Below are 14025 nucleotides of genomic sequence, written 5' to 3' on the forward strand. Positions count from 1 at the left end.
GGGGAGAGAAGGGTGAGAGTGTCAAGTTATTTTGGCTTACACTGTTTATTACCAGGACACTTTGAAATACATGATGTAACCAAAAGAAATGTGAGAACTTAATAGTTCTCTCCAAAATCCTTCTGTCCTCTGACACTTTTGTTTCCTTCAAAATGTACTTTAGGTGGCCAGGCTAGAACGGAACTATGAATTAAGTAAGCGGGAGCTGGAAAGGATACAGGCAGAGTTGGCTGCCATTCAGGATGAGCTTAAAGTTTTGGGGGAAAAATATGAACTGGCAATAAAAGAAAACCAAAAGTTACAAGAAGAAGCAGAGATAATGCAGAGAAGATTAGAGGCTGCTGACAAGCTCATCGCTGGCTTGAAATCCGAGAATGAGAGGTAAGTCTAGATTCAAAGAGGATAATTTCTGACATCAGAGGTTCTTGTGTCAGGGATAAAATCTATCAGGTGGAGACATTTTTGAAAATGTTGCTTCCTATGGTTTTTGTTTCTGAGAAGAGCTATTATCTGTTCTGAGCTAATATCCATCAGCTCTTGGAAAAAAACTGAGATTAAAAGGAAGAAGGTTCAGATCAACTCAGTGTCTGTGGCCACCATAATAGTGAGAGAAAACTGATTCTAAATGTGGGAGTCTATCTCAACCTGTATCTAAAGTAGCAGGAAATTCTGCACATAAACCCCATCTTCCTGGTACAGATTGACTCATATAATTCTATCAGGTGGACAGAGGAATTCAAGGAATTAGAAATACGAAAGGTGAAGTTGCTTGGAGATTGTCTACTTGCTGCTGCCTTTCTGAGCTATGAAGGAGCCTTCAGCTGGGACTTCCGTCATGAAATGCTCTATCAAGTGTGGCAAGAAGATATTTTCTCAAGAGAAATTCCTGTCAGCCATCCATTTAAGTTAGAGAGCCTCCTGACTAACGAGGTGGAGGTTAGCAGGTATGTCCAGTCAGGAAACCCAGGGACTACTGAATGTGACATTATAAAGTGGGAGTCTGGAGCTGAATCTGTAGCACAGAATTGGTGTTGTGGGTAGAGGTGCACAGCCATACCAGAGAGAGACAATCTTACTTTCGTGTCAAGAGGAGGAGCCAAATTATTTTCCTTCTGATTAACAGGGGCCATTTGCTGTAGCAAACTGTTGTACTTAGCACTCCAGGGACATTCACTGAACTTAGACACGTGTAATACCATTTCTAGGAAATTTTAGGAATTCTCTATAAAATATGTTTCCATAACCCAACAGATGTCTTTATTAGACCCATGCCCAGGTAGCCCATATATCAACTACCACAGGATTGCTCACCTAAGGCAACAGTCAGTACTCTGAGTAGTGCAGTTACAATGAGTTAGTGAGCTGTGACACTGTCCCCATAATCACATACCCTGTGTGTGTGTCCTTGTGTGTCTAATAGTGTGCTCAGTGAATTGCATCATTTTACTGACAAATGAAATGTGCTGCTCTCCCATTGAGTTTTCATCCCAGGCTGGTCTTTGATACATTCTGTTCCCAGATGGGTTTCCCAAGGATTGCCCCCAGATGAGCTCTCTATCCAGAATGGCATCCTGACAACATATTCAAGCCGCTTCCCGCTCTGTATTGACCCACAGCAACAGGCCTTACATTGGATTAAGAAGAAAGAAGAAAAGAATAATCTGAGGGTAAAGATAGAAGATTGCTTTACCTTGTTACTGGTTGTTTTCAAAGCTGCATAAATATCTGTCACCTTGAAAGGGGAACCAGTTACAGATCACAAAATCATTGAATGGTTTGGATTGGGAAGGACCTTCTAGTCCTACCCCCTGCCATGGGCAGGGACACCTTCCACTATCCCAGGTTGCTCCAAGCCCCGTCCAGCCTGGCCTTGGACACTGCCAGGGATGGGGCAGCCACAGCTCCTCTGGGCAACCTGTGCCAGGGCCTCACCACCCTCACAGGGAAGGATTCCTTCCTAGTATCTAATTTAACCCTATCCTCTTTCAGTTTGGAGCCATTCCCACTTGTCCTATTGCTAAATGTTTTTGTAAAAAGTCCCTCTCCAGCTCTCTTGGAGCCCCTTTAGGCTTTGGAAAGTGCTATAAAGTCTCCCTGGAGCCTTCTCTTCTCCAGGATGAACAACCCCAGCTCTCTCAGCCTGTCTGCACGTGCAGAAAGAATCTAACCAAAAAGCTGGTATAGATTGTGATTTATTTCAGCTCCAGAACGAAACTTCCATGTAGGACAAGAAACAGAGTTAGATGCACAGTTAGAACTTTAAAGGGTAATTTCCAAATGGAAATTATTCTCAGCTAATCAGAAAAAAGCACCTTTACTGTTTTGTACGAGTGCAGTTTATATCATCTGTGAAAGACGAAAAGCAGCAACGAGCAAACTTCGTTAGTGTTGGCAGCTATTGCAAAATAATAATGTCCAGCAAATTGAATATCAATTCTCCTTTCATGTTTTCCCATTGTTCTCTTGCAGATGGCTTCCTTTAATGACCCAGATTTCCTGAAACAATTAGAACTGGCCATAAAGTATGGAACCCCTTTCCTGTTGCACAGTGTTGATGAATACATTGACCCTGTGATAGACAATGTCTTAGAGAAGAATGTCAAAGTTGCACAGGGGCGAGCATTCATTGTCCTGGGGGACAAAGAAGTTGACTATGACAGTAATTTTAGATTGTACCTGAACACCAAATTAGCAAACCCAAAGTATTCCCCCTCAGTGTTTGGCAGAGCTATTGTTATCAATTATACAGGTAAGCTCAAGTGTGTACTTAATAACAAAGTAGGGATTATGCTGTTGTGCAAATTTAGGGCCTGGGTCATTGTCTGAAACCTTGGTGAAACTAAAAAATTCATACACTCCCTTATACTTAGGATTTAATAGAAAATCCTTCTCAGTTCTCTCTTCTAATCTGCAACTGAGCTAAGTATCTCTTCCTGCACTGGTCAGGAAGGAAATAAGATACAGAATCATTAACTAAGTCACTCTGTTGCATTGCTGTAGTTTTATGAGAGGCTTGAGATTAAATAAGTTGTATAAAAACTGTCCTGTGCTTACAAAACTCTGTGCTGTGTCCATGTGTTGTCCCTGTAGTTACACTCAAGGGCTTGGAGGATCAGCTGCTCAGCGTCATCACGGGTTTTGAAAGGAGGGAATTGGAGGAACAGAGAGAACGTCTCATCCAGGAGACAAGTGAAAACAAAAACCTGCTAAAAGATCTGGAAGACACTCTCCTTCATGGACTGTCAACTTCCACAGGAAATATGTTGGACAATGTGGAATTGGTGGAAACCTTGGAAGAGACAAAATTCAAAGCTACTGAGGTACCAGCTTGGGCTTTTTGGAAGGGTATCTATGAACAGAATGTAGTCTTTCCTTTTTCATTGTGATTATCTTTCAACCCTGAAGCTTGCAAATAGTTTGAAAGGAAATGGAGAGTTTTCTTATGAATGTGTTGCTTCTTTCAGTATTGGGCACTATTTTGTTGATCAGAGAACCAAATCCTAACTTCAGGGAAGTCCTTAACAGGACCAAAGTAATGTTTGTTTATGGTTCTAAAGCAAAAGAATCCATCCTTGGAGTTTTCAGGCCATAGCTGGGTAAATCCACACTGGACCTGATCTAATGGTGGTCATAATCAAGCTTTGGGCAGAAGGTTGAACTAAAGATGGGCCAGAGGGCCTTTCTCATATTATTTCTGTGATTTTGTGTAAATCTTTGCCTTTACTTTTCATAGATATACAGGGTGGGATTAATTTTATCTAACTTTTAATTTTATAACGCAACTTTTGAGTTACCTGCCCAGATTCCCTCTACAGTTACACAGAGAGGCGGGCACTGAACAGCTCTGGTATTTGTGGTGTAATAGATCCCCTTTGGATCAGCACAGTAATTCCAGGTGTATAAAATTCCTGTCTGCACAGGTGATTGAGAAACTGAAGCTGGCTGAGACGACAGCAGCGGATATCGACCTTCTCCGAGATGGCTACAGACCAGCTGCCAAGAGAGGGGCCATTCTCTTCTCTGTGTTGGCTGAAATGGCACTTGTCAACATCATGTACCAGTTCTCACTGGTCTCCTTCTTAGAGGTTTTTGGATTCTCTCTTCGGAAATCCATGCCCAGTCCTATTCTTCCAAAGAGGTTAAAAAACATCATGGATACACTGACTATGAACACCTACAACTATGGCTGCACAGGTTAGTGCCACTTAGCCAGGGGCTGAGACTGCGTTGTGCAAATAAAGGCGAAGCCCTGACTTCAGCTGCTTCATGTTAGAGGCAAGTTACCAAGCAGGGAATTCAGTGATGTTCAGGTCTCAGCACCACTCCTGGTTCACACTTTACTCCCTGCTATTTCTGTCAGAAGGAACTACGCATGTTACCCACGTAACTCTTGCAAAAACGCTTTCCTTAACACAGTTACGAATGGTAAAGGCAGCCATGGAGCTCACAGGGGCTGTATTGACTCAAGCCTGATTCAAAGCCCCAGCTTTGATCCCCCTGATCCTAGAATCACAGCATTGTTCAGGCTGGAGAAGACCTATGAGATCATCAATTCTAACTGTCAACCAAATGGTCTTTGTGGGGTGACCAGATCATAGAATAACAGAATGGTTTAGATTGGAAGGGATCTTAGGAATCATCTTGTTCCAATCCCCTGCCATGGGCAGGGATGCCACTCACTAGGTTAAGTTGCTGAGGGCCCCACCTAAAATGGCCTTGAGCACTTGCAGGGGTGGAGTATCCCATCAGCCCCACAACAGACAGAGGATGTGGATTGAAAGATTGCTCCAGTTCCACAAGTTTTAGCAGCTGATTTTTGAAAATGTTGTCCTTCTAACATAGGCTTGTTTGAGAAGCACAAGTTACTATACTCCTTTAATATGACTGTCAAGATAGAACAAGCTGAAGGCCGAGTTCCACAAGAAGAATTTGAGTTCTTTTTGAAAGGTAAATCGAATATTTATATGTAAGTATGTAGCTCGATGTAGCAATAACTAAAAGATCTTTTGAAGACAGATCTTTGACTAGATATGATTTACTAGAGCACCTTGAGAAGGGGAGCTCTCCCACTGAGGAGAGCTGCACTGTGTTGGGTTACACAAACTGGGGATCCTGCTATTTCTGTTTCACAGTAGCTAATTGTTAGGATGTTACCTGAGAAAGTAATCTGTAGTTATTTTCTGACTGTGTATACCTAATTTTAGAAATGTTTGCAAAGATAAAATTCTGGCTTTTGCGAGCACTTGTAAAATGCCATTTTTCCTCCAGCAGACCCGTCTAATCTTACAGTGCTTCCAGGAACAAATTTTTTCTTGGTCCCTCTGTGCAGAGGGACTGTATATGTGGTCATGCATTGGAGAATTTTTGACATGGACACTGGCTCTGGTTTCTGTATGTGCCTAGGCAATATTTCCCTGGAGAAGAGTGCCCGAAAGAAACCGTACGCTTGGCTTCCAGATCAAGGCTGGGAAGACCTAATTCGCTTGTCTGAACTATTTCCTGAGAAATTTGAATCTCTTCCAGATGATGTGGAAGAAAATCCAGATGTATGGAAGAATGTACGTGCTTCTTTGCAATGCTGTTTTCTCTCCTAGTTTTTCTTCTGGTATTAAACGTTCGAGTGTGATGCAACGTGTCACAGTACTCCACGGAGGGATGTCACTGTGGGCTTCTTCCCTCAAGCCCTTTCTTTGCTTCTTGACCTCAGTTAGTGATTGGCTTATTTGCAGGAGAATTAAGGATTATATTCTTTAAAAAACAAACCAAAAAAACCTTCCCTGGTATACTGTAGAATTCTTATTTGTCAGTTAAATGCCTTGGAGGAGTTATTTGCCCTGTTGAAGTCAGTGGAATTTTTTCTGTTTGACAGTCAACATTTCACTGGTATTTTTGTGCTGCTAAATTGTACTTTGATCTGCTTGTGGCAGTGAATTCTATAGGCTATTGACAAACACAGATTTCCTTTGTTCCTCCTTCAGCTTCATTCCATGTCTTCTTGCTTTATAAGAAGTCTTCCCATAAGCAACCTGTTAATACCTTTTTGCTTGGGGATGCTATTTTCTGTGTCTTAAGAGAATTAGTTGACAAAGAGCAAAAGTACAACTGTGTTTCTAGAGTTGAATATACTGAAAAAGTTGGATTTTTTACATTGACCTGAACTTTTAATATTTACTTGCAGCTGATTGACTTTTTGTTGTGTCTCTTGGCCCCTCATTCATCAAATTGATTTTCCTAGTAATTTCCCTGACAGAGCCATTGGATTCATTTGCATTGTGTGCTGTCTTTTCCTGCCAGTGGTATGACACAGATGCTCTGGAGCAGATGCCATTACCAATGCACTATGAGGGCAATGTCTCAGACTTCCAGAAGCTCCTCCTGTTGCGCTGTTTCCGGGTGGACCGGATGTACCGGGCAGTGACCGACTACGTGACCGTGACGATGGGCGAGACGTAAGTGACTCTCCTCTCTCAGATCCCAGCCACAGCACTCACACAGAGCTGGAGCTGTAATCAGCTGTGTCAATGGTTCTGTAATTTGCCTGAAGAGCAGAGCAGGGGTCGTGTCTGAATGCTTTCCATGTGCAGCCTGTGGTGAGCTTTGCCCTTCGTGTACAAAGCTCTGTTCACATGTGGCAGCTGCTCTGTGCACATCAGGCAAATTATTGGGCTTTTCCGTCTGCCAGGTATGTGCAGCCCCCCGTGATCAGCTTTGACGACATCCTGCAGCAGAGCACCCCTTTCTCACCTGTGGTTTTTATCCTAAGTCCTGGCTCTGATCCTGTCAGTGACCTCATGAAACTGGCTGAGAGGACAGAGTTTAAAGCAGATAGACTCAAATTCCTGGCCATGGGACAAGGCCAAGAAGAGGTAACTTGGATGGGAGGGTGGGGATGTGCTGTGTGCAGTGTGTGTGAATTGCAAGCCATGCTCCTAATTCCCTGGGAGTGATCAAATTTCCTTTCCATAGGTCTGCTCCATGTTAAAAGGAGTTACCTCATGGTTCTGACATAGATTTGTCAGTCTGGGGATAGCATTTTACTGAACATGAAAGGGGCCATTTGGCTGACTGGCTGCTGTTCTGGTTTGGGCAAGGGTAGATTCAGAATCAGATTTCTGGCTGTTAAAAAGTAGTTGATATGAGAAGATGTTACTGTGGACATGAGGTGGTTGGAAGTTACAGTGTTTGCTACTGGAAAGTTCTCCTGCTGCTTTTCCTGCCTTTCCTTTGACTTTCGTTTTTGCTCTGGACACTATGGCAGGATGTCCAAAAGTTAACAGCTGACTGAATTTACCATGATTTTAGTCTATGGGAGAACTCCTATCAGACTCATTTAGACCACCACTTTCCTAGCAGGAAAACTCACTGCACGAGCCCATCAGAGGCAGTTCGTTCTCAGGCTAAAGGGAGAGTTACTCACAGATGGTTCTCCCCTTCTCCTCAGATTGCTTTGCAGATGCTGGAGAAAGCAGTGGTTCATGGACAGTGGCTCATGTTGCAGAACTGTCACCTTTTGGTGAAGTGGCTCATCCATCTGGAAAAGGCCCTGGAGAAAATTACAGAGCCTCACCCAGACTTTCGCCTCTGGCTGACCACTGACCCAACTAAGGGCTTCCCAGTTGGAATCCTGCAGAAGTCCTTAAAGGTGGGGAAAGCCCAGCCAGAGGGCATGGCCTGGCACTGGTACTCAGCAGAACAGGCTGGCTCTGGGAGGAGCCTGACCTGAGTGCAGCACACTGACCCGGGCTTACGAACTTGCTTTTTGTATTTATGAAGCCAAATCCTTTTCTCATCATCCTGTTTATCTTACTGGGATGTTTCCTTTGGGTGAAAACTGTTCAGCAGTTTCAACAGCAATAACTGTTCAGTTATTTCAATGCAGAGGTTTATGAGTAAACCTGGAAATATGACAAATGGTCTTTAGATTTAAATGCTGCCACGAGTGAGGAGTATCTGGAGACAGAAATAGCCCTGTCAGCCCCGATGCTGCAGTGCAGAATCAAGGCCTGTGTCAGCCTGGCAGTGCCAGTGGAGCAGACATTGGAATAGGATAATGGTTTCCAGCTGCTACTTCAGGCTGCAGTGTTTATCACTAAAAGCTGAGCTGATTATTTTGAAGGCACAAGCCGTGATTCTGCCCTAATGTTCTTTTCTGTGGCTGCTTGACCACTGTTGTGGTGGCCTGTCCTGTAAACATGGTTATTTCATTTCACAGCTGGGAAAGCAGCGGCTCAGTGGCAGTGGCAGCTCTGGGCTGCTCTCCCACTCATCCTGCAGTGGGAAGGGAGCTGGAGCAGCTCTTTAAGGCTGCAGATCTGCGCTTTGTGGGTCTTGCCAGGAGCAGTGAGAACTGAGGTTTTAGAGCCCTTTGAAAAAGCTGCCAGGAAGAAGCTCTGGCAGTTTGATCAGCAGTAAAGCCACATTGTTAAACCATCTTATTGTAGGGATATAAGACACACTAAAATGTGTAAAGTACTGGTATTTCAGTAAATTAGATCGTCAAGTATGAGAAATATTAATGTCTTGCCAATAACATGATTAATTCTAAAATAATATCAAGTTCTCTTTGCATATGTGTGCTTACCTTGATAAACTTGAAAAGGTCTGTTTCATGTCTTTACTTTAGAAAAAACCCCATATTTGATAGGCATTTGGAAAACTACTTAAAATGTCAAGCTTGCATTGTATAGCTTACTTTAATGTGATATATTTATAACTTATTTTCCTCAAGTTATCCAGTAATTGATGGCTTCCCTAATTATTTTGATAGGTTGTTACAGAACCACCTAATGGTCTGAAACTGAATATGAGAGCCACCTACTTCAAAATTCCCCAGGAAGCCTTAGAGCAGTGCCCACATCCTGCCTTTAAATCCTTAGTCTACGTCTTGGCATTTTTCCATGCTGTGGTTCAGGAGAGAAGGAAGTTTGGGAAGGTTGGCTGGAATGTACCATACGATTTTAATGAATCTGATTTCCAGGTAAGAAAACAATTGTAATGACTCTTATATTCTTGAGTAGCTCAATTACTTTTGAAAACACAGAATTTATCCAGCTTTAAACTTTCTCACAGCTAGATTTTGCTTAGTATGTTTTTCTGCTTCTGTGGAGTCATGTAGACTCCTGATCTTCTGTAATGTCAATTTGGGATGCTAAAAATTAGATTCCTAATCCTTCATGTTTATATTGCCTCTCTCATGGGTTTCTTTTATTTAGAGGATTTATACTTTTTAATTATTTCAGAAAGAAGTAATTGTCAGTTTTCAAACAAGAACTAGATTAAATAAAACCTATGAATATGTATATCTGATTTATGAATCTTATCTCACATGTTCCAACAAATTCATTAGGTGTGCATGGAAATCCTTAACACATACTTGACAAAAGCCTTTGAACAAAAGGATGATCAAATCCCTTGGAGCAGTCTCAAATATCTTATTGGGGAGGTGAGTGCTACAATGCCACAAAAATTCAGATAAATGAAGTTTCCTTTTTGCATGGGCTGCATCAAGTAAAGCTGGGAATCATGCCTGGGCAGGTTTGAAACTCCAGTGTAGCCCTGAGCAAGGGCTTAATCTCAGGGAATTAGGGCCACTGTGAAAACTGCACAACAGGGAGTGATGGTGCTTAATTAATTCTGAGAGAGTCCCTGGGACCCCGTGCTGGATGCTGTTGGCACGTGGAGTATCAACTGGAGCTACACAAATGTGTGTTCTCAGAGCTGGTGCAGCTGCACTGCACTGGCAGCTGCTGCAGCATGAAATCCTGCAGGAAACTTACTTTGCAGCACTTGATCCCAGCTGGGCAGGAGCTGGTACCTCAGGAAGGTACCCTTGCACGCAAATCATCCAGACAGGTGATGAGGAGTGCCCAGAGCAGCTCTCTCCAGACCAAGGCCAAATATTTCCTGCCTGTCCCCTTGAGAGGGGGCTGGAGATGTCCTTGGGATCCATAAGGGAGACAGTGTTACACCACAGCCACTGCAAAAGCAAAGAGCATTTTTGACCTTTCAGTGATTTTTTGAAACTGTATTTTCTGCTCCAAAAGCCAGTGCTGTAACACTGATGTCACTGATTTCTAGGTCATGTATGGTGGGCGTGCAATCGACAGCTTCGACCGGCGCATCCTGACCGTCTACATGGATGAGTACCTCGGGGATTTCCTATTTGACACATTCCAAGTGTTCCATTTTTATAAAAGCAACACAATTGATTATAAAATTCCAGCAGGGAAGGGAAAAGATGACTTTGTTGGTAAGAAATGCTTTTCCTGCTACATTAAAAAAAGAAGTCTGCTTCCAGTATACACTGTCTCCATACATCGCTGCTGGGTGTGAGAAGTTGAACAGAACACCAGGCACTGCTGGTGTACGGACTGCAGAGTTATAATCCACTGCTTTACAGGAGCAGTCCTTTGGAATGTGAGCTTATCACTGAGCTCCTCAGGCGTTTTAAAAAAAAAAACCCAATCCAAACCACAAAACCTCAGTAAAGCAGCATGGTAATTTTGTTAAGTGATATATAATATGTCTGTGGGGGAGTCTGTGTGTTTGTGTTAATTTGTGTTTATTTGATCTGTGCATTTCTCCAACACCAGCTTTAGCATTTGATTTTTTATTCAAGCAGAGCAATAGCAAAATTGCTGTGGTGTTCTGTGTTAAGAGAACCTGTATGCTTGTATTCCAGAGGCCATAGAAGCTCTGCCACTTTCCAACACCCCCGAGGTCCTGGGCCTTCACGCCAACGCTGAGATCGGGTATTACATGCAGGCAGTGCGGGGCATGTGGGCTCACCTGCTCGAGCTGCAGCCCCAGACTGGTGCGTGCCCTGTCTGAACTGGGTTTGTGAACAGGACATGTCGAGGGGCGAGTGCTGAGCCCTGGGGACAGTGACAGCAGCCCCTGTGTGGGGAGTGATCCGGGGGCTGTGTCCCGGCCTCGGGGAGCAGAGGGAGCGGGACAGTGGGAGCGAAGCCCTGCAGGGCTGGGCTGGGAGCAGCTCAACACCTGCCCAGAGGCACATGCAGGGCTCTTGGGCAAATGTCAGAGCAGCAGAGGGTGGGAGACTGATGCCAAAACTCAGCTCTCAACCTTCTCTCAGAAGATTCAGTACAGATTTAGTCTCACGAAATTTTTTTGGTTTCAGGTGAAACTGGTGCAGGAATTAGTAGAGATGAATATATTGCAAATGTTGCCAAGGATATAGAAAACAAATTACTTCAAGTATTCGATCTTGACCACATACGTAAAGGTTATGGAGTAAACATCTCCCCTACGACTGTGGTGCTGCTGCAGGAACTGGAACGCTTCAATAAGCTCATTGTTCAAATGGGAAAGTCGTTGGCTGAGCTACAACGTGTAAGTAAAATTACAGCAGCTCGATGGGACCAGCTGGCCTTTGCCTGCCATCAGAACTCTTACCATCATTCCAGGCCTTGGCTGGGGAAGTTGGAATGAGCAGTGAACTGGATGATGTGGCTCAGGCTCTCTTCAATGGGCAGATTCCTGGGATCTGGCGGCGGCTGGCCCCTGACACACTCAAAACACTTGGAAACTGGATTATTTTCTTCAGAGATCGATATGACCAGTACACCAGATGGGTAAGCAAGTGCCTCCAGAAAGCTTTTTGTTTTGTTAACCTGTGTGATGTGCTGTGCAGGTTGGGGCAGAAGCCAGTGAACACTTCAGGTAAGTTCCTGAACTAGTGCCATTATGGCGTAACTGGATGCAAGGCAGACTCACCGTGGCTCCTCTCTAAGAGCAGTGCAGGGCTGAGGAGCAGGTGCTGCCCATCACTGTCTGTGGCTGCAGGTTAACGAGGGGGAGCCCGACGTGATGTGGCTGTCAGGCCTGCACATTCCTGAGTCCTACCTGACTGCTCTTGTTCAAGCCACCTGCAGGAAAAACAGGTGGCCCCTGGATCACTCCACCCTCTACACAGAGGTAACCAAGTACAGGACAGCAGAAGACATCACTGAAGGGCCCCTTCAGGGTAGGTGTTTTTCCAATTATTTGGCAAAAATAATAAAGTAGTTAACTGGTGAGAGAAAGAAATTGCTTGGCACATTAAATTACTTTGGTTAAACCATGGCAGGCATTTACCCTGCGTTTGCATTTCACAGTCCTCATGATTTCCAGCTGGGAAGTAGCTGGGTTCTGGTCCCTGCAGAGCCCCTGTGTGCATGAAGCACCATCTTCCCTGTTCAGCTCTTCCCACACACAGGAAGGGATTTGAACTTACACCTCCCCCTTGCTTGCTCCCTGTATGTGTGTGTATATATATATATATATATATATATATATCTGTGTGTGTATACATGTATATAAAGACACACTGATTTCTTTATGCCTAGAATATTACCAATCCCAACAGGCTTATAAAGATCTGTTTACACCACAAAAAATATATTGAAATGTACTTAAGTAAAAAGTACCTACAAATATGTATCATTTATTGTGTATCTCTTTATGAGGTCTCTATGACTAGCACTGCTCTGGTAACTAAATATAACAAGGGTACAGGGGACAGCTAAGCAAGGCTCTGAGTACCAGCCCTGACTGGGAACAGAGGAGGAAAAAAGTCTCACTGTTTTTGTTAAATCTAAATGCTGTGCTTGGTATTTGTACCAGAACAACTGTCCCAAACCTTCACCTGCTCTCAGTGACCCAATGATCACACCCAGGGGAGTTACAAAGCTGTGACTTGGGCAATTGGAGGGGAGCAAATTGGATTTATTCCTACTACTGTTTCTCATGTGTACTGCAACTGAGACAATTTAATTTGATTTCCTAATACAGCTGGATGATAAAAACAAAGCCCTCAGAAAACTGCACCCTGTGCAGCTGCAGTTTGAAATGCAGTGTATTTGTGGTGACTGTAGTGCCCAAAATAGGGATTGCAGGAACAGTCATCTTAAAGGGATCTTTTCTAGGAGCTCAGTTTACCCAAATGTTGCATCTTCTGCCTTCACAGGCTGCTATGTTTCTGGTCTGTTCCTGGAAGGAGCAGACTGGGACATAGAGCAGGGCTGCCTTATCCAGAGCAAGCCCCGTGTCCCAGTGGTGGAGCTGCCCATCCTGAAGATCATCCCCACGGAAGCACACAGACTCAGACTCCAGGTAGGGCTCTTTACCTTCCTTCTGCTGGCACAGCTCCCCAGCTCCCAGGCCCTGCCTTCTCTGCCCAGCAGCTGGATTTTATGTTTATTTATTTTATTTTTATTTATTTTTATTTATATTTATTTATTATATTTATTTATTTATTTATATTTATTTATTATTATTATTTATTTATTATATTATGTTTATTTATTATACACACTCCTGTATGAAGCACCTGGTCTAACACTTCTCCTTACACTACCCATCATTACAGTTTTTCTGTTCTAAGGGGATTGATGCATTTGTTGCCTCTTCAGGCACTCTGGGACAGGGATCTTGTGACACTCTTACACTCCCACTACTATTTCAATTACTTCCTATCCCCAGTTAATGACATAAAGAACATTTATATTTTCTGGGTATTGCATATTTAAGACCTCTAACAAAAAAAGTGAATTTCTGAAGCCAGCCCTCTCTCCTCGAGGCCCTTCTGTTTCCAGTTCCATGTAGCAGCTCAGGCACTGCTCAGTGTCGGCGCTGCCTCTGCTCTTTCAGAACACGCTGCGGACCCCGGTGTACACGACCTCCATGCGCCGCAATGCCATGGGCTTCGGCCTCGTCTTTGAAGCTGACCTTTACACTGCAAAACACATTTCCCACTGGGTGCTCCAGGGTGTGTGTCTCACCCTGAACTCTGACTGACAGTTGGAAATAGGCACCATGTTCTTCCCTCAGAATCCAACCCTTCAGAGGTGCAGAGAAAAAACCCTCAACCCAGGAAGAGATTTGGAACCATGGGTGGGGTTGTGTTCACTTAGGCACACCTGACTTTAGTTAGTATTAGCTTGGTTGTATTATACTCCCAATAAACATGTTTGAAGTATAAAGTGTTTTTTGTAATTTGTGTTTCCTTTTGGAAAGGCTACAAGT

General features: G+C 43.7%; 1 protein-coding gene across 1 annotated transcript in view; it reads left to right on the forward strand.

The window, feature by feature from the left end:
- The window catches only part of DNAH10 (dynein axonemal heavy chain 10), a 51646-nt gene extending 37670 nt beyond the window's left edge, over positions 1-13976 (forward strand). The window contains exons 58-77 of the mRNA XM_048323174.1: positions 164-381; positions 723-944; positions 1520-1667; positions 2470-2749; positions 3091-3320; positions 3921-4194; positions 4843-4947; positions 5404-5558; positions 6295-6449; positions 6683-6866; positions 7442-7642; positions 8768-8977; positions 9347-9442; positions 10078-10249; positions 10682-10813; positions 11141-11352; positions 11427-11594; positions 11806-11986; positions 12968-13113; positions 13651-13976. Of these exons, the coding sequence (XP_048179131.1) occupies positions 164-381; positions 723-944; positions 1520-1667; positions 2470-2749; positions 3091-3320; positions 3921-4194; positions 4843-4947; positions 5404-5558; positions 6295-6449; positions 6683-6866; positions 7442-7642; positions 8768-8977; positions 9347-9442; positions 10078-10249; positions 10682-10813; positions 11141-11352; positions 11427-11594; positions 11806-11986; positions 12968-13113; positions 13651-13797 (3636 nt within the window). The 3' untranslated portion in view covers positions 13798-13976. The remainder of the gene's footprint in view (positions 1-163; positions 382-722; positions 945-1519; positions 1668-2469; positions 2750-3090; positions 3321-3920; positions 4195-4842; positions 4948-5403; positions 5559-6294; positions 6450-6682; positions 6867-7441; positions 7643-8767; positions 8978-9346; positions 9443-10077; positions 10250-10681; positions 10814-11140; positions 11353-11426; positions 11595-11805; positions 11987-12967; positions 13114-13650) is intronic.
- The last annotated feature ends 49 nt before the right edge of the window (positions 13977-14025 follow it).

The sequence above is a fragment of the Corvus hawaiiensis genome, chromosome 18 (assembly GCF_020740725.1).
Source record: "Corvus hawaiiensis isolate bCorHaw1 chromosome 18, bCorHaw1.pri.cur, whole genome shotgun sequence".
Classification (NCBI taxonomy): domain Eukaryota; kingdom Metazoa; phylum Chordata; class Aves; order Passeriformes; family Corvidae; genus Corvus; species Corvus hawaiiensis.